At 40.6% G+C, this 27,142-nt stretch overlaps 1 protein-coding gene across 3 annotated transcripts in view; it reads left to right on the top strand.

Moving 5' to 3' along the window:
- Positions 1-6,686: 6,686 nt before the first annotated feature.
- The window catches only part of acsl6 (acyl-CoA synthetase long chain family member 6), a gene marked incomplete at both ends in the record, with an annotated part of 37,860 nt that continues 17,404 nt past the window's right edge, over positions 6,687-27,142 (top strand). Inside the window, 6 exons of one of the 3 annotated variants that reach the window (XM_080013345.1) lie at positions 6,687-6,732; positions 18,931-19,145; positions 20,900-21,014; positions 22,286-22,350; positions 22,899-23,000; positions 23,677-23,776. In XM_080013345.1, the coding sequence (XP_079869471.1) occupies positions 6,687-6,732; positions 18,931-19,145; positions 20,900-21,014; positions 22,286-22,350; positions 22,899-23,000; positions 23,677-23,776 (643 nt within the window). Of the gene's footprint in view, positions 6,733-18,930; positions 19,152-20,899; positions 21,015-22,285; positions 22,351-22,898; positions 23,001-23,676; positions 23,777-27,142 lie in introns of all 3 variants that reach the window. The other 2 variants (XM_080013344.1, XM_080013343.1) reach the window with 2 other exon arrangements.

Here is a 27,142-nt window from a genome sequence, read left to right as displayed (position 1 = left end):
TTTTATAAATTTTATATATATATATATTAAGTGTGTATAAAATGCAATGTTTAAAAACATTGCAGTAAAAACAAAACGTAAAACCTATAAAACAGATTAAAAAAAGCCATTCAAATAACAAAGTCATACACATAGCAAAGTGGAGAAGAAACTTTTAAATGTTTTTTTTTTTTTTTTTTTTTAAGTCAATGAGAAGAGACGTCAAAGGGTATTTATTTAAGTCAAAGACAATAAACATTTTAAAGGGTTTTGTTTGTTTTTTGTTTTTGTTTTTGTTTTGTTTTTTAGGTATTTTCGGCATGATCAAAATGTTGCAAGACGCAGGCCAGGCCCCGTTGCTGCTGAGAAGCGGAGCCTTTACAAGAAATGGTGCAGTAAATATAGACACCAACAGGGGGCGCGCTCACCAGGAGTTTGGGGAGCAGGACGCAGCCTCGGTTATGCAACACCGAAGCCCCTGTCCTACTACTACATCAATAATAATGTTTTTATTGAATGTACATTCGAGATTGATAACGATTTTGAAAGTCGTCATTATATCATAATACTCAGACTACATACAAACTTGGTTGAACTTTCATCACTCAATTGTCCCTTGAACAAAAACTGTACATTAAAGTGTACAATTATTCATTAATTGAAAATTTAGATTATATTGCTATTATATATATATACATATATATATATAAAATCTAAAATTTCAATATATATATCTTCATGTAGCAGTATATAATTTATGACAGCCACTCACTACTCTCCTTTGGGAATTGGAAATCCCCACATGGAGGGAGAGTCAAAAAACTCCTGCGGAATTTACATGGGGAGTAAATCTGAGGGACTTCCCAAATTCCCCATTAGGCCAGAATCTTCAACCTTGGCAACAAAACACCTTTCTGAGGAAATCTCGTCTTCGTAGTTTCAGGCCTCGTGGCTGCCTCCACTGTCAGTGTGTGGTATCTCCATCTATGGAGTGGATTGCAAAGAACAACAGAGCTTTTTCGACATGTTAACGATACAATAGGATATATTATATGTAAAGAAATACGTATGCACATAATGTAGAAGAATTTCTTCTGCATTGTCGGTGAGGTTAATCTGCCCGCTACAAGAAAACAAAAACTGAGAATAATAAAGATATTTTTCCTGCAAAAATAAGGAGAAAGATTCATGACTGCTCCAAAGCAGCTTTATAACAAAGAGAGGTTGTTATTCTTCATCTCCATACAAGGTAAACAGGACGAAATGTGATCGAGTTCTTCAATGTTAGAATTGACATTGTAGAGAAAGAACAGTCTCTTTATATAAACTCTGGGTGGGTGCTCCTGGAAACACAGAGGCAATGTTTTAAACCCCCTCAACAGGAAGAGGCTATTGTCCCTAGTCAAATATTTGATTATATGCATTTTTCTCTCACAATAATTAAAAATGTGTTTCATATACAATATAACACATAATAATAAAAAAAAACCACGAAAAACTAAAATAAACAGGAAAAGCTTAGGACAAGCTTGTCTTTACTGTCACAAACACACCACAACACATGCATTACGTGCAGCTACGGCCGACACACGTGCGCAGACACACCCTAACACACACACACACACACACACACACACACACACACACACACACACACACACACACACACACACACACACATGCAGATGGAGGCCGTGAAATGTCTTCCTCGCATTCATCCCATCAAGGCTTGTCCTTCCTCCAGGGGGCAGGCCAGGCGTGGGCATGTTTTTAGTGGGGGTTCTTATGATGTTATATGGAGGAAACCCCATGTGAGCACAGGGAGAACATGCAAACTCCACACAGAAAGGCCCCTAATCAGAAGATACCCTCCGGAGCGCGGTGCAGCAGCGCCCCAAGTGGGAATCGAACCCAGGACATTCTTGCTGTGAGGCAGCAGTGCAATGTACGTGTGATATAATATGTAAACAAAGATTTTAAAGGAAAAACACATCCTGAGATTAATATTTCTTTTGCAAGTGTCTTCAGCAGGTTTAGTTGGCGACTTTGAAGGGAAACTTCCCTCCACCCCTGTGCCCACCCAATGCCATGGTACCGACATGAATCTATCTATCTATCTATCTATCTATCTATCTATCTATCTATCTATCTATCTATCTATCTATCTATCTATCTATCTATCTATCTATCTATCTATCTATCTATCTATCTATCTATCTATCTATCTATATATATATATACATATATATTTTCTTTTTATTTTATGAAATATTTTTCACAAAAGTCCACATTTAAGAAATGTAGTCATTTTATCAGGCTGTTCTAGTGTACAGATGGGTACGTTTTTACTTTTCGGTTCCAGTTTACATCTAATGGCTCTGAAACTCTCTCAAACTTGTGGCACAAGTTTGAGAGCCGAGGCCTGTTTGGAACAATCATAGCTAGATACATTTTCCTTTCTTTCTGCTTGTAGTGCTCCAAGTAGAGCAACACTCGATACTCTAGCTATTGCTTACTGTAACTAACGTCTGGTGTTTGCTTTCTTTTCTATTTCTTATCTATTTTTTCTATTTTGTATTCTATTTACTATATGAGGAGATACTGTATATTTCCACTTCCCTTTACCGCTCGGTGTATCGGTATATGAATTCCTAGAGCACAGCTAGAGTCTAGAGGACGCAGTGGCAAAGTTTGAGGCTTTTGAACAAGGCAAGCTGCTTGTCTGCCCAATCCCCAGCAGGCCATCTGCTTTGACAGCTCACAGACACAGGATCAAGTGAAAGCGTCCATCATTGTTGCCACTTGAGCATCGTACCGGTCCAAATGGGGGGTTTGAGCCTAAGCGGATAGAATGTAAGGGGTGGAGACAGAGGAGGGGTGGCAGAAGGTGAGAGAGAGAGATGGACAAAAACTACAGATACAAAGAGAGGAATTTACACAATGTCTTGCCATCTCTGAGGGTAGCAGGGACAAAATGCGAAAACATACAATAAACCTTCAACAGTTAACAATAAACAATACAAATATAGCTATATAGGCCACACCGAATGACAATAATAACAAGGTAAAAAGAAACAAAAAAACAAATATAAACATACTTAAAAAAATAAATGAGAAAAATGCTAGATACATTTTCCATTGACAATAAACCGAAAAAATATTAGTTATGCGGCAGTTCCACCTACTACACGCCACCAAAGTTGTGTTTTCAGGGCCCTCCCACACAGACACAGGCAAAGATGTTGCAAACACCAGTTTATTGTGGAGAGCGGCACGATGTAACAAGCTGGGAGCAGCAACAGGTGTACAGCCACCCTGATCCCGGGTCCAGTTAACTAGACCGAAGACAGGTGTGGGTGCTTAAACCACACAACCCCCACACCACAAGTTAAAAGTTAAAATAAGTAAACCCAACAATGAACCAGAAAAGGTACATAAAGATAAACAATAAACAGTGATGCAGTTTTTCTCGGTTGATTGAGCACATTTGTCCCAGCAGATTTCACTTTTTCAAATCAATTCCCAATGTCCTTCCTTTTGTTCTCTGCCACATCATGTCTTGCATTACGCTGAGCTTTCCCGCAATACTACCTGTTTCCTGTACCTTCTGTCAAAAGCTCTGCCTGTTTCCCCGGACCTTGATTCTCTGCCTGTTCCCATGCCGGATAAGTGTACCTGACTGATCTCCTGGTTTTGACCCTTGTCTGTTTTTTGGAATAGACCTTGTGGACTTGGCCGTATTGTTTTTGAGTGGTCCTTGTGGGTTCACATCTGTTCTGAGTCAGTGAGCGTAACATAAAAAAGCAGAACAAACTATACGCACCACATTAAGTCCATTGGTTCTTGTCGATCAGGCCACATGTCTTCGTCAACGTCACATTGGATGTCCTCCCTCATGATGCAGAGAGGCAGGAATCTCTGAACCCCTCTTCCTCTTTGACCCCATCTTCCTCCATGGGCCCCTCTCGCTCTCCTTTGTCCTTGCCCTCTGCCTCTTGGTCCATTCTTGAAAATGGACACTCAGAGGTGAGCTCCTTTTTATATGAATAGGGGCTGATTGAACAATTGTGAAAAAACCCAAGAGAGTAGGTTGTATCAGCTGTGACCAAATGTGGTCATTTAGTTTGACATGACTTACTCAACTGAATTTTGTGTCTTCTGTAGAGACTTGTGTTTACTGTTTTGCAAAACTGTTGCATTGTGTGTGAAAGCAATGAGAAATAACCCTCTATTTTATTATAAAGAATACTGTTGGGCTCATCCAATTATGATGGAGATCAAGAGGACAAGTGTCATAGCAATCGACAAACTAATACCAGTGGGGAAACTGATCTGCATTCAACCTACGACAGACTCCAGTTGCAGAGCCAGTGCCTTGCTCAAGTTCAACGGCTAGAGCGTGTACCTACTGTAATAACCTGCGTGTCTTTTGGTGTGGGGAGAAAGCCATGTGGAAACAGGGATAACTTGCAAACTTCACACCAAAAGGTCCCCGTTGGGTCCAAACCCTAGCTCCATGTTACAGTACCGGACATGAAGACAGGGAGCGCAGCAGCACTGTGGAGTAGATGGCTCTGCAGCCGGTGGCAGATGGGAACTTCTTACCTTGACCCAGGAGGGCGGTCACATGGCAATGACACTACGTGTAAGGCAATTAACCCGCGGTGGAAGAAGTACTCATGCCTTTCACAGAAACTAAAAGTACAAATACCTTGACATAAACCATAAAGTATATAAGTACCTGCTCTTAAATGTACTTAAAAGTATTAGAAGTAACAATGCTTATCATATCCAGATCACTAATATAACAGAAACAGATATTTGTTTTGAAATGTCGTGGAGTAAAAGACTCCCAAAAGTGAATATGCTTAAGTATAGATACTTAAAAAATATATACTTAAGTACAGTAATTAAGTGCTTGTACTTTGTTACTTTCTACCAGAAATTATCAGAAATTATTACCATTTCAGTAAGTGCAGCCCTCAGTGCACATTCAGTGACTAGATTCAACCACAACAGAACGAACCCTTTTTTTTTTTTATTGTATTGTTGGTAAATACAGTGTCACTCGTAAATAGTTAAATACAATTACGAAAAAAATACTTGCAGGAGAAAAAAAAGTAGCAGTTATTCATTGTAAAACTGTAATTAATTGCTGTATTTGAGTCAAAACATGGACTTCCCACCCCTGTAACCATACAGAGTGCGGCCTTTTTTTGATACCACACCAGAGGGATGGTGACAGAGAGAGAGACTTACTGTATATATATTTTATATTATCATTATATCATGTGTGTGTGTGGGTGTGTGTATGTTTATATATATATATATATATATAAGAGAGAGATCCCATGGAAAAAAAATCAAATATATATTATCATATACTGTATTTGCTCTATACAGACATTTAGATTGGATTCAATTGAGGTTAACAAAATAAATAGTTTGTTATTTCATTTATCACGTATCTATATATTTAACAGCATTGTTTTCATTTTTCTGTTTTTTCTTTTAGGTTAGCTTTACTTATCTTTATACAGTTATGGTGTGGGGGGTGGTGTGGTTGAAGCAGCCACACCTGTCTTTGGTCTAGGTGATTGGGCCCAGGATCAGGTACAACCAGGTAACAGGTAAAACCCCCATCCCCACACCACAACAGTATATACATATATATATATATATTATTATTTTTTTTTTCTTAACAGCCATGTTTAAAATGTTCTATCTGGATTTCAGATAACCTTCAGTCATTTTGTACATATATATATACCGGCGACGTAAACGTGAGAGCGGGAGGACGAGATCCTCAAGGTTAAGTTAGTTCAGTGGGCGGGGCTGATTTGAATCACGTGACCAGGGCGCAGGGTTACTGCGTGTCATCCAGTGAAACGTGGTGCGATGCGGAGCGACCAAACAGAGCAACCGTGAGGTGACCTCACTGGCTGCTGAATAAAGATGAGCAAATACACCACCACCCGACAATAAATATATTTATAATATAATGTTCTTGCTTAATACAACAAAATATGAGCTTTCAAACAGGCTAAAGGTTTAAAACCAGCACGTTATCAACTTGCACAACTGTGGCTGTATTGTAATATCTCCCCTTGCACCCAAACAACAATTACATAATTACATATTACAATTACAATTACATAATCAATATCGCATAAAAGCAGAAAGATCAATTAAAAGCAAAACGGACCGACATGGAGGCTAGAAAAATGTCACCTCAGCACCTTCGGCTCGTCCACTGAAGTCCTCCCACGTAATAACCTTGCCCGGGTCGCATCCCAAAGCCGCCGCCTCGTTCCGCAGGGGGGCTTGGGGAGGTGGATTCGGAGGTGGAGGTGGAGGTGGAGGTGGGGGGGGAGACGCACCCGGAGGGGTTTCCAGCCATAGGACAGAGAGAGAGAGAGAGGGAGAGAGAGAGCGGGGTTGGGGGGGGATCCTCCTTTTCTTTCTCCTTCACCTAAACTGTAAAGTGGTTGGACGCCCGTCTCTCTCCCACGGCGGCTCGTCTCAGATAAATCCTCGGAGGAGCCATCGCTGCTGCAGTCTCCATCCTGCGGTGCGGTGTTTTCTGTCATTTGGGCTTTTTTCTTTCTTTCCTTTTTTCTCTCCCCCGCCCCCCCCCCCCCCCCCTCCCCCCCGCTAGCACATAGCACCGTGCGCTGCGGCAGACTGGGCTCAATGAGCAGCGAGACATGCTCGCCTTCGTCCTGGTCTCTGGCTCGCTCTGGATCATATTAGGTGAGTTGTCCTTCATTTTCTTTCTCTCTCTCTCTCTCTCTCCCCATCGCATTTTTGCACGTTCAGTGAGTGGACAAGGAGGGACACGGGTGTTCAGACCTGTGTCGAACTGCTGAACGCCATTCATCACCATTTATTTGCTCTTATTTATCACCAACTATAGCTCCCATATGTACATGAGCTGTTCAGGGGAACCGAGTGAATCTCAGTGTGTGTGTTGCTGCCGGTATTTGTTTTTGTTTTTTTTGCTGTTTTCTTTCATTTCTAGCCAACACGTGCACACCGAATGAACTGAACGATGCTTTTAGTATTTGTGCAGCGAAACACCGTTCAACATGCATGTTCCTGAATTTGGGATGAATAAAGGCTTGTCTTGTCCTATCTTATCTCTTATCTCCCACATCGGGGTGTTTGCAGGAGTGGGGGCCATGTATTGATAGCATGTCGCTCATAAAACACTGTGGCTGCTCGCTTATTTGGCATTTGGCACATTTTCTTTGAGATGGGGAGCAAACAATTCATTATTTCTCACCGCGTCGGGGTTAAATGCAACTAGCAAAATGAAATGAAATGAAATAAAAGCCCACGCTTCCCACCGGACCGGGGTAAGGCGCCCATTCAGCTTAGGGCCGGGTGACATTGTATCGGAACCCGGATAATCACCTCCATAGCTAGCACACAATATCCCAGTTCTCCTGGGGGCATGTATTAATAATTGGGGGCATTAATTGATAGCAAACGTGTGTTGTTTTTCCATTTAAAATGTGTGTTGCTGTTTTCGTGTCAAGGCTGATAGCAGGGTCAAGTAATAACGGGAATCGTTCGTGCGAGAAGGAATGGAGGATGGAGGGGGCGGGGACTGGAAATGACGTGTGCGGTGTCGGGGCTGCATCTGATTGGCTTACGCAGGCCAGTGCGGGCAGCCGATTGGCTGGAGCCGTCTAGGAGGGCGGGGCTTATTGGCTGGAGCTGTCCAGCTGAGAAGGGTGCTGAACGTTTGCGGCCTACCGGCAAACCGACTCCCCGTTCCATCTTTTTACATTTCTTTCTCAATTCAAGAGGTTGACAACAACATTGCTTTTATTTTAGAAGCTGTTAGGCTGTATAGTTTTAGATGGGAGCAGAGTGAACTGATTGGGCTTCGGTAAATACAGGAAAGGCAAAAAGGAGAAGCTTCTTTGAAGGAGAGATGTGACGGGTGGAGAAAGTCATCGCACCCCGGCACATGCCACTCTCCAGCATTAATAATTAATTTCATCCACCATGTAGTGTGTCTCACAAAGGGATGGAAACCGAAACTCCCTCCTATCTGGGTGACACGGCTCCCACCTGAAGCTAGCAGGCGGTTTTTTGGACATAGTAGAGAGCTCACCTTGCAAGGCCCAGTGGATTTATAATGAATGACACAGTGAAGAAGCCCCCTCTATCAATCAATCAATCAATCAATCAATCAATCAATCTATCTATCTATCTATCTATCTATCTATCTATCTATCTATCTATCTATCTATCTATCTATCTATCTATCTGTCTGTCTGTCTGTCTGTCTGTCTGTCTGTCTGTCTGTCTGTCTGTCTGTCTGTCTGTCTGTCTGTCTGTCTGTCTGTCTGTCTGTCTGTCTGTCTGTCTGTCTGTCTGTCTGTCTGTCTGTCTGTCTGTCCATCTGTCCATCTGATAATTTCCTACTCCAGTGACAATTATTGAAAATCAACAAGATTCATCAGAAACAATTGTTTTAGAATAATCATAACCTTCTTTAGAGAGTAATATTTTTGGGGAAGAAAAATTACACCCAGCTAAATGGCATACTTTGGAAATTGATACTGATTATTGTACATTAGTGTTTTACTGTAGGCTACCGAGAGTAGAAAGTAACTTCTTTTGATGACCTACTGTACTCAAGTACAATTTTGAGGTATTTATCTACATAACTTGACATGGACTTGTCAAATATTACATCCGCTACACATCTTAGCTTACTTTAACTGCACTACATGTATCTCTAAATCACAGCCTACCTCTTTAAATTCTACGGAGTTACTAGAGTTACCACAAGCAATCACTCAGTGGAAAATGATTTAAAAAAATCTGGAATATTGGTTAAGTTGATGACAACAATAAGAATAAACCATTTAGAAACCAAACCTTGACCATCAACACTTTAAACCAAAATAACTTCAAGCTTTAAGTATGTAATGTTTCTTCACACTGAAATATGAGGTCCTGCTGTGTTGAAAAAGCACTGCTACTCTTGATATATAGCAGTGTCGAACTGAGTATATTAACGTTTATTACATTTGTATTTAAATACTTTGAAGTCAGTTGAATTTGGAATATTTCTCCAGGTGTTCATACTTCTACATGGTATAGGATATGAGTACTTCCACCATTGTTAGCTGCATAACCATATCACATTATTTGATCTTGTCTTCATTGTGAGCCGTTTGCTGTCCATCCCATGCTTTCAGTCTCTGTCATTGTATTGTGTGCGCCACCGTGTCTCTATAACGTTGTCGCCAATTCCTCCACATTAATTTCCATCAATTAAAACAAACGATGGCTGGTTGCTGCAATCTGCAATCTCCCAAAGAGACAGGTTTACACTGTTTATTTTTCTACTTGCAATCTCTGTCTGTGTCAATGAATCTATATAGGAGCCTCGTGGTTTGGACTCGCATGAAAGCCGACCACCCCCACCTCAGGGTTTTTCCAGCATGGTGCTGAGTAGCTCTAAGCTGTTTCAGCTTGCACTGCATTCTCCTTCCTGTACTGTGGCATATCGGGCTGTATCGACGCAATGTAAAGTGCTGAATAAGGGATTCTGGCCACCTCTGATGCCAGCCACATGCTCAAGTGGTTTCCTTTGACAGTTTCTTTGAAGAAATTAACAATTGGCGACCCTTAAACCTCAATGATTTTTAGGATTATCCATGCATTACAATGAATCTTTACAATGAATCCAGTGGACAAGAGATTGGTACCATCATTTCACTTTGACAGCCAAATTAAAGTGGAAGGAGCCTATCCTGTAACATTTGCACATTCATTTGGATACATTTGAATGTTCTTTGATAGCAATTGTGAAATCGAATACCTTTATATTTTTGTACATGTTCACACCTTCAGTACAGCATGTGTGTGCTGTGTATGTCCTGGTTAGTGGTTAGTGATTAATGCCACTTTGTGAACACCTGTCTCTCTCTTCTTTTCATTTTCTGGAGGGTAAGGTGAACATAATGTATGTGTGTAGAGAGAGAGGGAGATGTGGAAAGTGGGGGTGAGAGGAGAGTGTCTGCTGAGCCAGTAGTGGTGTGATATGGTGCCTGGCAAGGCTCAAACTAGGCCAAACCGCCAGACTCTACATTATTTCCTCCACCTGCTTTTCTCAGCGTGTAATTCAACTGATGGCAGGAAGGAGGAAGGTGATCAGCGATTTGCACACGGTAACGTGATCTCTACCTGAGGGCCCCACACACACACACCATGACACAGTCAGTGTTGGGCCGCCACCGCCGTGTAAGTGCCCAATAGCGATCGATAATGTTAGTATCGTGATAGTAGTGTGCTTTCTTTCTGCTGCATAGTTCACACGCTGCAGTTCTTACAGCTAACACCCCCCCCCCCTCTCAGTGCGGTTTCAACTTCTCCTGCTCTCATTTAGTTATCCTTTAGATTCCGTCAGCATGCAGAGCCATTCTGCTGTGCTGCTTTCTGTATATTCATACACACCTTTTCATGTGTTATCTCGCTCTTTCTACTGCACTTCCGGTTTCAGTGCTATGCATTCTTTCACATGGTCTGGGTCAGAATGGTACATTGCACTTGTGATCAGACGGGGCGGAGCGAGTGATGGTGCAGGAAGTGGTGGTTTGACTCCTCGAAGGGAGTCTCAGCGAGGGGCAGAGAGGGCTGGGGGAGTTAGAAGAAGCAGGTGGAAAGAGGCCAGTGTAAGTGAGAGAGAGAGAGAGAGAGAGAGAGAGAGAGAGAGTCAGTGCTGCACAAGCAAAATTAAGACCGATCGTCGAAACAGAATGAAACAACGACGTAAACTGAAAAGACAGGACAGAAAAGGACGGGGGATAAAAGAAAGAGAGAGTGAGAGGGAGAGAGAGAGCTCTGTGGGATGTTTTTAAATAGTGAATGGAAGTGGGGGGAGGTTGGAAGAGGAGGAGGGGAGGGCGTGGGGGAGACGGGGGAGGGTTACTGCTGGTCAACTGTCTCTGCGCTAATAGGCTGTAATCTCCTCGGGCTGAAAACTAATCGCTGGTGACGGCCTGCAGATGGGGAGATGGGGCGTGGCTACGAGGTTGGTGGGCGGGGCGGGTGGGGTGAGGTGTGGGGTGGGGTTGGGGGAGGGGGGTGTGTGGGGTTGGGCGTTTCCTCTGCTTAAGCCTCTGGTGTCACAGGAAGTCGCAAAGACTCAGAAACTGAAAAGGACCTGATTGGTTGGAGCATCTGTCTGTCTGTCTGTCTGTCTGTCTGTCTGTCTGTCTGTCTGTCTGTCTGTTTATCTATCTATCCACCTATATATTTATTAATCTGTGTCTGTCTGTCCGTCCGTCGGTCCGTCTTTCTGTGGCCATCTTTTTTTCTCTCAGCATTAGGGATATGAGTGTGCAGGAACTAGCCCAGTGCTTTCATTGGTGAAACTGTTTCTCAGAACTTTGTCCTGTATATGTACATGTTTACACATTTGTGGTTGAAGATCTGACGTTCCTGAAGATCATTTACCACTCAACCACAGTTCATTAACACAACCTCCATTTTGTAAAAAGTAGACAACGTTCGGTTCACTTTGAGAACAGTTTGGCCATCAAGGTACGTCAAATCAAGTCCCCCTAAACGTTGTCGCATATTTAGGAGAGTAAGTGTTTGTTTTTCACCCACTGCTGTTAAAACACAGCAGTGTCACAAAACAATAAGTGCAAACACGGTTTTGTGACACATCTGGCACACCTTCAATGTCATCTTCCATGACTTGACTGTGCACATCTGTGTGTTTTTACATTCCACAGAACACAAACACACAAGTATGGCTTCGGAATGTTCTACATTAGAACATTATTTTTTAATAGAGTAGTGTAAAAGATTAGATAGTCAACTTTACATCCGCATTACCATATAAAATATGTAACATCATCTCCATGTTTTCATGTAACAACAAAAAAGTCGCAGGTTTAATAAAAGCATGGCAAATCTCTCTCGGTTATCAGCCATTTCTTCCAATGTGAATGCGGCATAATTGTCCCTATTGCACAAACTTAATGCAGAGGTCTATGAGTTCAAAATGTGATCAAGGTTCTTGGCATTCCGTTGTCCTGCTGTTCCTGCCGAGCTGTCTCACACCAGCTGTAGCAACACGTCTAGCAGGAGGCCGGGGGGGCTGACCTAGAGACTTTTCTGAATGTGTGTGTGTGTGTGTGTGTGTCTGTGTGTGTGCGTGCGTGCGTGCGTGCGTGCGTGCATGCCTGTGTGTGTGTGCACACATTTGTGTGCTTGTATTGCCTTAGAAATTCCTTAATATTCTAGGTTACTATAGGATCCAACATTTAGGTACCATCATCTTGCTATCCCTGGACATTTCTTGAGCTGATACAATTCCAGAGGATGGAAATTCTGTTTTCTGTTTTGTTGTCAGCATTTGGAATCTGACATTTAATTGCACCCTTTGTTTTGGATGGAGATCAGGTGTTTTTCCCAAGAAATATTCCAAATCCTGACAATAAAACAGGTGCTTGGACTTGGTTGGAACACTAGTTATGCCTACTTCTTGGGGGACTAGGATTATTTCTTGTCTCGGAATAACTACCTTGGAATAATATACTATTACCATTATACCATTATATAACTTAGGGGAAAAAATCTAACAATTCAGACACAAGTGTCAAGATAAAAAAAAACCAATCAGCATCATTCTTTTTTAGAGGACACATCCAGCCAATGTCATGCCCTACTTTACACCTTAAACTTTCCCCAAACAGAAAATGGGGGTCTAGCTTGAAATTTTAAACCAGAGATGAATGCAGATTCTCAGCAACACCACTGGTCCCAACAATGGACACAAAGTGTTAAACTGAACAATAAATAGACACAAGTGAGTTGTAATGGTGTTATCTCGGCGATAACCACTGCTGGAGATTTCTCCTCTGTGTTCTGTGGAAGCCTATGAGTCACTGGTTGTGGACTACAGTATTTTAAGGCTGGTTAACGGGTAATGGCCTCCAAATGATTCCTCTCAGTATCACCAGAGATACCCTTCTCCACTAGAGCACTACCTCCATTGTGGACAGTTGTCAGGAAACCAGGTATGTACATTATTTTCAGCTGTCAAAACTTAGTTTAGTACAACACCACCTTAGTCTGTATGTTTGGCATTCCTTTAACGTGAACTCAGGTGTGTTAATATTGTGCTTTTAACATGTTAGATTAATAAAACCAACACAAAACCATCCACATGAGAAGATTAATTGTTTTTTTAAATGTAAGGCTATTGTGGCCCTTGCACGTGAACACACACAGACACACACCAGGCTCTATACTTTTAAATCAGTACAAACTCTGCAGTGCGTACTGTTCTGCGGGTTCTGTTGTGTCTCCAATACATTGTGTATTAGTAGAGAAGGTCCAGTACAATGCCAAGCCTAAAGTTGCACAAGTGTCCTTCACACATCGTCAACAATGCGGAGCTTCTCTTTTTCCTCTCTCTTAATTCTACCATGTATAGCTTCTTTTAATAGAGCTGTGACTGCGAATGTTACGTTCCAGACAACAAAATATAATAACTTCAAAATATGTGGTTGTATTGCCCGTAGAGGAATTGATAATAATAGTTTATCCCCTTGATGGCAACATGTCTACACTCGCATAGTAGCATAGAAATGTAAAATAATATTGCAAAAGAAAGGGGCTATCCCTTATGTTCCGTGTGTGTGGGTTTATACTGTATGTGTTTGTATAATAATGTATTTTGTATTAAAGCCTCATTATCCAGTCCCTAATCTGTTTCCTTGGAATGGATCGCTCTGTCAGTGGGTCATGGAGCAGCTCTAATTTTAGTCCTGGCAAAGTTCATGCTGCCTTTACGTCTGTCTTTGTAGCTTAAATACTATTATATGCAAAACATACACAAGAGGTGATGTTAATGGTCTTCCCTTATCTCTTCCCTCTCAAATAGTGTTTGTACTTATATGAACAAAACATTTGTGGAAAAGTCCATTCGAGATATGATAATCACAAAGAAAGTCATAAACCAATCCAAGTAGAAAACCAATCCAGACCAAGATTAAACTAAATACGCATTCACATTGTTGATTCATGTGTGGATCCGTTTGGTGTTTGTATTTGTGTTTTGTGACACACGTATCACATCATAGGGGGGGAACGGATCATGGAGCGGATCCTGGAGCGGATCCTGGAGCGGATCCTGGAGCAAAGTGGACTCCTCAGTGCCTCAGTGCCAACATGATGTCAGAGTTCTGACATCATGTTGGCCGTATTTCTGTCAACCTAAATGCATCATCAGCCTTTAGGTTTTCTTCTCCATTTTATTTTTGAGATGCCAGCACATAGTTTAGAATTAAGTTCCTAATACTTTGTCTGCGTAATCACCGGGTGTCATGACATTTCACTGCATACATATATGTATGAGCGTATGTATATGTATGTGACAAATAATCTCTTAAACTTGAACTTGAACTTGCTGTAATGAGAGTCCACTCCGGGATCCACTCCGTGTATCCGCTCCACCTCCCCCGCGATGTGATATGCGCGTCACAAAACACACAAATGCAGACGTTGGTAACAATGGTACATTAATAACGTAAGAGCACTGAAATGCAACATTTCAATTGGATGCGAGCAGGCATTCAAAGTAAGTGATAGCGAGATTTACATCGCATGTAAATAATGCTATGTTTATTTACAAAATCCTTTATGCAACACAAGTAATGCATTGTTGGTTTGTGGATGAAGGAATACATTTTGTAATTCACGTTATTCATCTTTTCCTATTTGTATACTTGCGTGCACACGTGTGTGTGGCAGTGATCGGTGACCTGATGAGGAAAGGATAACATAAAAAAAATGTGTGTCCGTGGTGTGGGGATGGTGTGGTAAGCAGTTACACCTGCCCTAGATCTAGGTGATTGGGATCAGGATGTTGGTTGGTCTAACAAGCAAAAGGGTAAAACCCCCATTCCCACACTCACTCAGGACAGGAGCCATGTCATGACATGTTCTATCTGCTCCTGGGTTAATTCCAGCTAGCCTACTCTCTACAATAAACTGTGTTTACACCCCCCCGTCGTCTGTCTCTGTGCCAAAAGGCCCTGAAAACGCCCCTTCTATGGCGTGTGGTGGCAGTGTCACAAAAGAGGTAACTTCGAAGTAACACACAGAATGTCAGACATAATTCAATAATAGCGCAGGGAAGTATTTTCTTGCAGTTGCGAAAAGAGGAACAATCCCGCAGAGAAAGGAGGAGTCCATATCTTGGGTAAATTAAGTCTTGAGCGATTTTTTATAAGAATGTGTTCTTGATGATTATACATCTCTTGAGTTGCTACATGTGTTTTGCTGTGTGTGTTGGGGGTGCGTGATATCGTTTTGTGCATAAGAGTCTGTTGAAACCTTCGGCTTGTGTGCTTGTGACTAAGGAATTGAGGAAATAAACAGCTCCCATGACTTGTTTGGTTGTTTATGGCGAGTCTTGTCTGTCCGTCATTTCTTTTTAATGTTGCAGTTTAAAAATATATTTTTTAATGTAAATGAAAGTGACCCTAAACAGAATAGAACATTTAAAACAATTCTGTGAAAAAACAAACAAAAGTGTGTGTGTGTATGTATGTGTATATATATATATATATATATATATATATATATATATATATATACACATACATACATAAAACTATACATATAAGTATATATTTATATATATTTACTATACATATAAGTATATATTTACTTATATATATTTATATATATAAGTATATATAGAAATTAATTTCAAGTAATATATATGTAATATATAATTATATATGTAATATATAAGTATAAGTGGATATATATACATTATATACATACGTATTTAAGTGTATATATAAAAATGTAAGTGGATATATAAAAATATAAGTGTATATATATATATATATAAGTATATAAGTATAAATATGTATATAAGTATAAATATGTATGTATATATATATATATATATATATATATATATATATATATATATATATATATATATATATATATAAAACTATCTATAACTATATATATATATATATATATATATTGATAACCTCATAATGTAAGACTTTTAATGACATGACTTTCAGACATTTTAATGGCATAGTTAAACAAATGTAAGGACAACTTGGCAAGAAAAAATAACAACCAAATATGAATACATTGTTATATACTCGATCAGAGTCCAGGTTACTTCCATCAATGATTCAGTCCTGTTTATGCGGCACTTTCCACAATGAAAGATGAAAATGCTGGTTCAAGTCATGCACTCAAGACACTCTTTGTAACTCAGTCTCAGAGCCCTAAAGCCCGGCCCGCTGCTGCACAGAGCTGAGTGGTCGCCTGCTTTTAATATTACAGGTGGTGTGTGTCCAAATTGCACCAAATCTCTCCACTGCACGTCCTTGGGTCCCCAGCAATACGCCCTCCAAGTGTGAAGTAGATCGGATGAACGGTTGTTGAGATAATCAAAGGAAATACATACAGACAAGAGATTCCTTCCTTTATAGTTTGTTTATTGTTATTATTATTGTTTTTGTTAGAATCTTTTATTTTTTTTCCTTGGCATTTCGCCGGCTGAAAGTGCCTGCCGCACAGCAACCGCCAAAAACCACGGACACGAATGCAGCGCCATTGAATTTGGGGCAGTCCAGACATTTTCTGGGCCAAGTTTGATCTACATAGATTTATATTTGGAGCAGGAATTATGGGGGAAAACTTTTTTCTGAATGGATGTGAAGCCGACGTACTGGAAGTAGCCAAACGAAGGGACCTGGGTTGGCGAAGCAGAGCGAGACAGGCTGGGGTGGCGGAGTGGAGCGCCTTGTGACATCATCCAATTTGTTATATATGAGCAGGGTGTGGCTCTCGGGGGCTTTCGCATGGGTCTATGTGGTACGTGGTGTGTATTGGTTAATTAGCACATGATCCAGTCGAGACGAAAGACGGCAGGAGCTGATGCTGCAGGAAACTTGGAAAACTAATTTGTGACTAATGCGACTGACCTGGACCCCGTGCATTCCTGCCTGCAGCTGTAATTTGGCTTGTTGGGAAGTGATGCTTCATTTCACTGGAGCTCGGAAAGCTAATTGTTGACTTATACTCCTTTCCCACTGCACCAAAAACCCTGTAACGCCCGGTAACATCCCGCATTTGTCACCAGTGGGAAAGGAAAAACCCGGGTCTCAGTACCAGGCCAAATGACCCTGCAATAGACACAGGTTTTAATCGGCTCCACCTCCTGTTCTGTTGTGAACAGGACACCAGGGTCGACACGCTAATTTTGTCCCCTTTACCTGCGCGATGCGTGTTGAAATTCCAGACGCTGCCGCATAGACAGGAATATCCGATTCAGAATCCTAAATGAAAATCAGAAGTTATTGACTTTTTTCCACATGGGGGACCATGAAGTGTTGTGAGTGTTGGGGTCGCACAGTGTGGAGCACAGTGGAGAACCCCCGCGCTCCCCGCCGGGCTTCGAATCGCTCCAGCACTGGGTGCGCACACTGCAGATCTGCTCCATGCTGCTTCTACTGTAGTGTTGGGTTGTTTATAAACGATCCGATTCTTTTGAATGGCTCAAAATACTTTTTTCCAAGTTTTACAGTTTTATGTCGTTGTTCATTTAAGTTGCTGTCTCTACTGTTTTGTTCACACTGGAACCATGACACGGCCCTTTTCTGATGCGTTCGTGAGGTCTGACATGATGCACCAGAAAAAAACTGCATTTCTCTTGGCAATGGGAAAGGAGTCAACCCGTAAATTTTGGTGTGCGAACGGTATAATGTGACTAATCTTGACCCTATGCATTCCTGTCTAACAGCCTCCATGGAATTAATAAATAGAAAGAACTTTTACATCAATCCATTTATTTCCATTTATAGATTCATAACATTTTTTTTAAGCCATTAAACTTACTTTAAGCGTGATATTCCAAAAACGTGCACAGTAGAGTCGACTAGTCACTTTGTCTACGCAACTTCCGGTTTGCTGTACTGTAATCCATGTGAATGCAGCACAACCTATTCTAGTGCTCTGTTTGTAGTGTGTGAGAAAATCTGTGTGAAAGTGGGAAACCAATCTTAGCAAGAACTGGTAATAAAAACTGGTAATAATAATGTGGTAATGGTTCTAATAATAGATTTCAATTATTGCATACATCATTCTTTCCATCCCTTAATAAGATATTGCTAGTAGCCTTATTTCAAAATGCATAATGGTTTGATGGAGGAAATGGACATTTTAGAAATTAAGCTCTTGCAAAAATATATTTTATTAATATGGCTTCTGACCTGGGAAAGGTTGAGTACGACTGGTGTAGACAGAGGACTGGAGCCGATGCTGCGTTTGCTGGAAACTCGAAAATCTGTAATTTTTGCTGTTTTTCACGAAACCCAGAGAACTATAATTGGTCACAGAAGGTGTTTTCGCACCACAGGCCACATAAGAACTTTTGGAGGAACTCTTTCTTTTGTGACCGCACTGCATGATCTAGCAACTATCGTAATTGTTAAAACACTGTTCTTGAGGGACATCAGTGATGTAAGTGTATGGTGATTGGTCCAGACGTAAGCCACTGTGATGGTCGAACACATAAGCCGATGAAGCATCGGTAACTGACAGACTTAATTTTTTTTAAATGTTAACAATAACTTGACAAAAAAAAGATGGTTTATTTAAAGTTAAAATGTCTTCATTTTTTACACAGCGTTTTCAAAACATTAAATCTACGTTAAAAACAGCGTCTCTTCGCCCCGACCTCGACGTGGACATGGCAGACTTGGAGAGACACTCCATCACGACAGGGTTTCCTCAGTGCGGCACCTCGGAAACCTGTAATACGTACCTAACATGACTAAACCGGACCCCGTGTTTTGCTGCCTGCAGCTATATTATTCTGAGTCCTTGACACCCTCTGAAGCTGTTGTGTTCCTCGCCTCCCTGCAGAGCTGAGTTCCACCCTGATGGAGAAGATGCAGGCCCAGGAGCTGATGAGCGGCCTGCGGCTCCCTGATCTGGACGAGCTGGGACTCTTCTTCCGATCCCTGCCCACGTCCACGCTGGTGGGGATCGGAGCACTGACTGCTGTGCTGGCCTACTGGTTGTCCACCCGGCCGCGGGCCATCAAGCCGCCCTGTGACCTGTTGCACCAGTCCCAGGAGGTGCCGGTGAGCATGGAACGCAGTCTCAGCACAGCTTGACCTAGCGAATGCATTTATGGACACACACACCTTGCCAGGTGTGCCGGGAAAACTTAAAAAATTACACTTGAAATAAAGAATGGAAACCAGCTCTTGTGTTGCAAGATCAAAATTGAAAGGCTGCACTAATAAGTCAGTTCCAGACAGAATAGCAGCTTTGTGTTCATCAGAACAAGCTGAAGTTTCACATTGAAACTAAGAACTATTAGTGTTGATGTAGGATTAGACTTCTTTCTGATTCTGCAATTTAAGTCACCCAGCAAAGAAAGAGTAATCAAATTTTCCAAATCTTTGTTTGTTTGATTCAGATGGTGTAATGAACAGTGCAAAGTCAGAAGAGTCAGTTCTGCTCTGAGTTGTAAATGAAATCTCTCACGAGAATTGTTTAATTCTGTCAAAACTATTTTGATGGAATGCAAGGTCTAAATCAGTGACATTTGTTCAGTCCCCAGACCTTGGCAGGGTTCATTATGGGGATGGGTATCACTACGGGGATGGTAGCTCAGGCGGTAGAGCTGGTGGTCTAGTGATCTAAAGGTTGCTGGTTTGATCCCAGGCTCCTCCTGCTAGCATGCTGTAGTGTCCTTGAGCAAGACACTTAGCTCCTGATGGCTGCGTCCGTCGGTGTTTGAATAATTGTAAGTCGCTTTGGATAAAAGCGTCTGCTAAATGTAATGTAGTTAAACACCTTCAAAGTCCTTAAAGGATTTAATGTTGATGCTCCGACTAAATGCTCGGTAAAAATGTAAACCACCACAACCATGGTAAACATGTACACCACATTGTAGACAACATGTATTATACACACACTGAGGGGTGAATTCATAAATGAAAGAAATAATGTGGCTGCTTATATTACCATGAATTGTGTATTAAATGCGCCTGCTATCTATCTATTGATATGCCGAAGCAAATGCTCATAACGTTTTGCTGTTGAGTGCAATTTGCCCTTGTTTGTTCACAATTTAGTATTAATTAATTAAGTATTAATTGTGGCTTTGCACCAAGAACACCAGCAGGACAATGGCAGAGAGGGAGAAAAATCGGTGTCAATGTCACCGGCATGGCATGCACAGGACTTTTTTTGTTATTAGGAAACATAGGAAAATAAATCCAAAATAAAACGCCCAATTGCGCAAAGTAGAGGGAGAGAGTGCTCCACTCTCCACGCTCCGCTCTGATTGTTCCAGGGCCTTCCCCCGAATGCAAATTTCAGAGTTTATTCTCAAAACACGGGTATTTCATGTTTTTACGTGGCCCTAATACTCTGTATATAATAACCTTATTTTTCATTCATTTTTATATAACTCCATTAGAAAAAACAAGGTTTGAGCGGAGCTGTCCATGGTCCTCACTCTTTAGGCAACTGCAGCATCAGTGTCGGACGGACCACTTGATCTTTTCCTTATAACTTTTAGTTGTTTTTACCATATCTTCTGAATTTAATAGGAATTATGGAACCATTTTTGTCAATGTTTGTAATGCTTTTTTTGTACAAGAAATTAAAAGTTTCAAGTTTTCAAGTTGTTTTGGGTGTGCATTTTGAAAACCACCACCGACTGGCAACCAACTTTGCGTGGCAGCGCATTTAACGGTGTATTTCACAGTTTGCTGCGCTTTGAGAACTTGACTCTTTTCCTGTTATTTGCGGCGGTTTAACAGTCGCAAAAGCCTCACAATCCTTTTGTGAATTTGACCCTGTGTGTCGAACTCAGTGCGAGGACGGCGGTCGCAGGTCTATGATGGGGGACAGCTCCAAACTCTTGACCCATTACCATGACGACGCCAGGACCATGTACGAGGTGTTCCAGCGAGGCCTGCACATATCTGGTGAGTAACACACACATAGAGAACAACTACATACACACTCACTCAAGCATAGACACACATAGTATTCCATTACATAGACACACAGACAAACACAAACACATACACACAGACACTCAACCCTCTTTAGGTTGATGTGGTCCTGTGACCAAACCATGGTGATGGCACACGTTGCTACCTGCCCCCTTTAAACAGCCTGTCCAAGGCAGGAATTTTGCACCTTTATTCCGCCTGGTTCTGTGTAAAAGGTATGACGATAGAATGGGGGTCATTGTTGATCTGCCCCTGAGCCAGCAGCAGAGGTAGTCACACAGCCAAAATGGGGCCGAAATGCCGTCTGTGTAAAAGGCAGAGCCGGCATGCCAGGACGGGTTTGACATTTTTATTCTTTTTTCATTAACTCTTTTTGTTCCCATATTTATTACTATTCGCCTCAGCATTTTTTGGGGTAAAAGTGTTCCGGGATGCCTCCTGATTTCTGGCGGTTCAAGTTTTATCCATATTGATCTAGATTCTGAGCAGGAATTAATGAGAAACCAATGAAAATTGACTGGAAGAAGTTTCATTTCGGCGGATTTAAATGTATGTTTAGTACAACACAGACAATTCTGTTATATAATTATAGAACCCAGAATCGCTATCGTGGCCTGCGTGAGCACATCGTGTCGATTCCGCACATTTTAGTATTTGGCTTTTGCAACACCAGGTGTCATGACATTTCACCGCATATATGTTTGACCGTATGTATATGTATGTGACAAATAATATCTTGAACTTGAACTTGGTCGTTTTGTTGCAGGGAAAAGAAAACTCCATTCAGGAGCTGTGCCTAGTCAAAATTAATCTTAAAACCTATTAGGGCTGCAGATATGACACCATTCAGATTTGTATGCTTTATAGTTTTTAATATTCAAATATATTCACATTTTGAACAATCGATCAATCGAAGAAGAAATTAGTTTGACTAGCAGAGTACACCTCACAACAGATTTATGAAAAATACAGTCCATACAAATACACAGAAAAAAATACAAAAAAGAGACAAAAAGATGGCTACAAAAATATATAAAACTAACTGCAATCTGGTAATTGTATTGACAATTAAGAAAAAGTAAAATAACGAAAGAAACTTTGCTGATATTGACAAGTAAAACAGAATTAAAACGTTGGAAATTAGTTGCCAGAAGCCTGCGGTATCACTGGATGCTGATGGGCTGTAACTCGTGTTTGACAGTCTGATCGTTCTGTTCTTGTTTTCTTGTTGTGTCTGACAGGTGAGGGCCCGTGTCTGGGCTCCCGGCTCCCCAACCAGCCTTACAAGTGGCTGTCCTACAAAGAGGTGAGTCAACCATTTATGGATTACACATTATAACTTATTTCCTTTCCTTTCTACTGAATGCGAAGGAGCAGCATGACAAGATGCCCTTCAAGTTCAAAGTGAACCAAGTTCCAACAAACCAATCTTGGAAAGATTCTTAAATTTTAAAAAGAGAAAAGATTCTAAAAAAATAAGAAAAGACAAAACAAATATGTAAATATAGCTTTTGCTGCTCTTTTCAAATGAAATATAAAGGCTGTTTTCTAGCGCCCTTTCATTCAGTGGGAATGGAAAGGCAAGTTTTCACAGAAAAAAGAAAGTAAGGGGTAAGATCCTACTGTCTAATGCATTTTCAGATTCAGTGTAAAGCCAGCTGTAGGAACCTGGAGCACCTGGGTGAAAAACCCAAACCAAACCTGGGAAATCATTCAAACTGCACATAGACAAGGACCAGGTCTCCAGGGATATTGTGCTACTGCCCAAAATGAATTTTTCATTTGTTTTTAATGGTCTCCTCCTTGCTGTTGGCTGAGCAGCTTCTCCCTCTTCCTGTGGTTCCCATGTGGTAGGTCACGTCCCGGGCAGAGCATCTGGGTTCTGGCCTCCTCCATCAGGGATGCCACCCCAACCCGGACCAGTTCATCGGGGTGTTTGCGCAGAACCGGCCTGAGGTCGGTGCTCTCCATCATATCTCAGATCTGCCCTCCCTGTCTGTTGCTCACTTCTTTTACGCTTTAACTTTTATTTGTGTTGTTCTTAGTTTTTCCACCGTCTGTTTTACTCTGTTTTTCTCTTTTAGTCAATTCTCTCTCTCTCTCTCTCTCTCTCTCTCTCTCTCTCTCTCTCTCTCTCTCTCTCGCTCATTCTCTCTCTCAATTCAACTCAAATTTGCTTTATTGGGCATTACAAGCATTCTTACATTGCTACAGCATAACAAGCAATGTATGTAACACTTAACAATTATAATATTACAGAACATATAGGAAAATACATGAAGAAATTAGTAATGAAATAATAAAAATAATAATGAATAAATAATTAATAATAATTTAATTAATTAATTAATTAATTAATTAATTCAAGAATAAATAATAACAATAGTAATGGGGGCGTGCAAATATTTGCACCGGGGCCTATCACCATCATGTTACACTACCGCACACATACACACACACGGTCATACTCTCACAATACCGTCAAGCTAATCTCATGTCAAGTCAACTTCACTCACAGAGGATTTAACTCATCTTCTCTCGTGTGTGTGTGTGTGTGTGTGTGTGTGTGTGCGTGCGTGCGTGCGTGCGTGCGTGCGTGCGTGTGTGTGTGTGTGTGATGACTGCGGTGCAGTGGATCATCTCTGAACTGGCCTGCTACACCTACTCCATGGTGGTGGTCCCGCTCTACGATACACTGGGCCCCGACGCCATAAGATACATCATTAACACTGGTAAGTACACACACAGACAGACAGGCAGGCAGACAAGACAGACAAACGGAAGAGGTGCTAATAAGCTTAGTGTAGAGCTGGCATACTGTTATCCTATTTACCTCATAGAGGCCTTCACACTCGTAAGTACGTTGCAGCCAAATGCTCTAAGTGTAGTTTAGTATCAAGAATCATATCATATTGACATTAACAGTCATAATTATACTAATACTTATAATAATAATAATAATAATATAATAATAATGAGAAAAATACTACAACGACTATTTCTACTACTACTACTAATACTACTACTACTACTAATAATAATAATACTAATGATAATAATACTAATACTTATAATAATGCAACACAATAATTATAATAATAATAATAATAATTATTATTATTATAACTATAATAATAATTATAATAATAATTATAATAAATATAGCTGCAGGCAGCAGTAAATATTTGTGTTAGGTACGTATTACAGTTATTTGCGTTATGTGAAATACATCACAATTTACTAAACTAAAAAACATCAAACATTGTGGACTTACGTTGGGTAGTTACGTCTATAGTTTCTTTTACAATATTGTGCATGACCTTTAGAGTGACCTGGACATATAAACGTAACGTAATTACATTCATGGAATTTCATGTATGCAACTTTCATGGCATTACGTATGAAGCATTTCCATGAAGCATTACGACGATAGGTCAGTTATTGACATTGTCAGTAAGGTACATTTCCATGAAATACAAAAACAATTGTTGTATTTCTATAAGTAATTACCATTTCACGGATTCTAGTTTTACAATGCCTGGTTGGATTTTGAATGCATCACTCGGCTGCACATTTCAATGCTTTTTAGTGAACGCTGTGACGAACCCCGTGGATTACTGTTTATTGTATTTTTCATTCATTTTTCATGCGCTAAAGTAATGTGGATCACAGATTTGTATATAAATATACATATATATATAAATATATATTAAATATAGATATTTATGGATTCACACGTAAAAAATATTTATAAATATACACGTTAATCGATAGTTTGGTAATGTCGAACAAGTAAAAAATGACTTGGTCCACTCCGCACCCTGGCCACACTCCAACTGGACATTCTCAATTGGAATCTGTACATTCATAGTAAATGATATGATGACATCATAAAGCGTCAAACTGTAAATCTCATCTAGTTGAATTTCGAACGACACGTGTGGCGCTCAATATTTTGTTTGGTTTTTCGCTAATATCTGCTCCGTATGTGGATCGATTTGGATGAAATATCAACCATTAGGTCTTTGTGACAACGCGCTTCAAACCGTGTTCGTGTGTTATGCAGAATCAGAATCAGAATCAGAATCAGAATCAGAATCAGAAATTGGTTTTCCAGAGTTTCCTTTTTTTCCTCTTACAATAACAATAAGGGGCTGCCGTACAATTGTGGGCTGGACCACTCAATATAGCTGCAGGCAACAATAAACAGGGTTCAGTTTAGTTGTGTTTGGTACGTATGGCCTGATTTTGTCGATTTTTGTTGGGAATGACAAATCGGTGTCTTAACTCTGTGTAGTGTAAAATTTAATTCACCTCACCTAATGTTGCCGCTGCGCGGTTGCAGACAGATAAATGTTGTAAAAATCCATCCAATGAGTAATATCGGCAAGTGCCGTGGTCCGTCATCTTTGTTTACACTTGCTCCCATGCGCAAGTAACGTAAAGCACCGTGTCATAAAATACTGGTGTAAAGCAATTCTAGCAGAACATGGCTCGGCGAAATTGTCACAAAGTGCCCAAGTCCTGAAACTAATCACAACGCGCCAACGTTCTTCTACTTCCGGTAAAATTGCAACTTTTTTTCACAAATTTCTGCTCCAAATGTACATCGATACTGATCAAACTCGAACAAGAAGACGTCTGAAACGTCCCGGTTATAACAAAACCTTAACCATATCCGTGCACACTGTGGTTGGCATTTTTTAGATACTTTTAGGGTGTTAGACCCCTAATAATAATAATAAGAAGAAGAAGAAGAAGAAGAAGAAGAATATTAACCTTAATAATAACCTTTATTTATTTCATACCTTTCATACACAACATGCAACTCAATGTGCAGCGTTTCCCATACATTGATTTATTTTTGGCGGCCCGCCACAATATCAGCATTGACCGTCACATATTGATTTTCTATTTTTTTACTATTTAAAATGGGTAAAATCTTATTTCAATGTATCATTGATTGGCTAAGCCCCTCCTTGCCGCGCTCTCTCTCTCTCACACAAACACATCGACCCCCGCGCTTCGGCTCGCATGTGAACCGGGGATTAATTGCAAAATGTAATCATCATAGTGATACAAAGTTTTACTGCCGCTGTTACTCTTTAAAGTAATAATTCCAAAATCTTGATGCGGAGTTTTAGATGTGTTTTATTTTACTCAATTTCTTTCTTGAACGAAACTAAAAGAGCACCGTGCGGCTGACGGGGACAGCTACACCACAAATAGAATCTAATTCGGTGGAAAACACTGAAGTCCTTCGATTAACGTCAATAGAAGGCAATCAAATATTAAGGAACACAAATGTATGTAATATGTACACTATGTATTAAAAAATAAATGAATAATTAAAAAATAATAATTGATCCAGGTTTTTTGGTTGAAACCAAATTTCGGAGTAACATCTAGTTAAGTTAGATCATAATGCAATGTTACCACACAATTCCTGTATTTTGCAGGCGAGATGGAGAGATCATTTGCGGTGGTTGCATCCAGCGTCACCTCGACCACATAAATATTTAAACTGTTTAAACGCCCTGTCCCATCTCCTTTATTGATACATGCAACCACACTGACCTCAAACACTTATGACTGAGAGGAATTTTGAGATGCCAGCAGCAATGACACAAAACACGTACAATGTAGAATTCGATTCACATCCCTGAGTGGTTAGAATAGAGTTTCCCGACATTCTTTTTCCCACGGAAACACTTTCTACAATGAAACCATCCCACGGCACTACACCGCTATCCCAGGAACAACTAAAGACGTCACAATCACCTAGAGCTGTGCTTATTATAAGTAATTCCAGAAAAGAATGGGTGAGCGAGTGAAACTTGGACTTACAAACTGAAAATAAACTGACAAGGCATAAATGAATAAAAAAAGAAGTCGGACTCGCATGGAGGTGGAGGGTAGACTCAGGAATTATTTTTAACTTTAATAATCCTTCGCTACAGACAGGGACCGTTGTATTTAACCCTCACCTAGCAGTCTTCTTTTTGTCACAAAGGCTCGAGTTTAATGACGGTCCCTAAAATGTTTGTATATTATAACCTATATAATATAGCTCCCTGTTTTCTTTCCACTTTTTTTGC

The sequence above is a fragment of the Zeus faber genome (assembly GCF_960531495.2).
Source record: "Zeus faber genome assembly, chromosome: 14".
NCBI lineage: Eukaryota > Metazoa > Chordata > Actinopteri > Zeiformes > Zeidae > Zeus > Zeus faber.
Note: the sequence above shows the minus strand (reverse complement) of the source record. Positions and strands in the feature narration are given on the sequence as shown.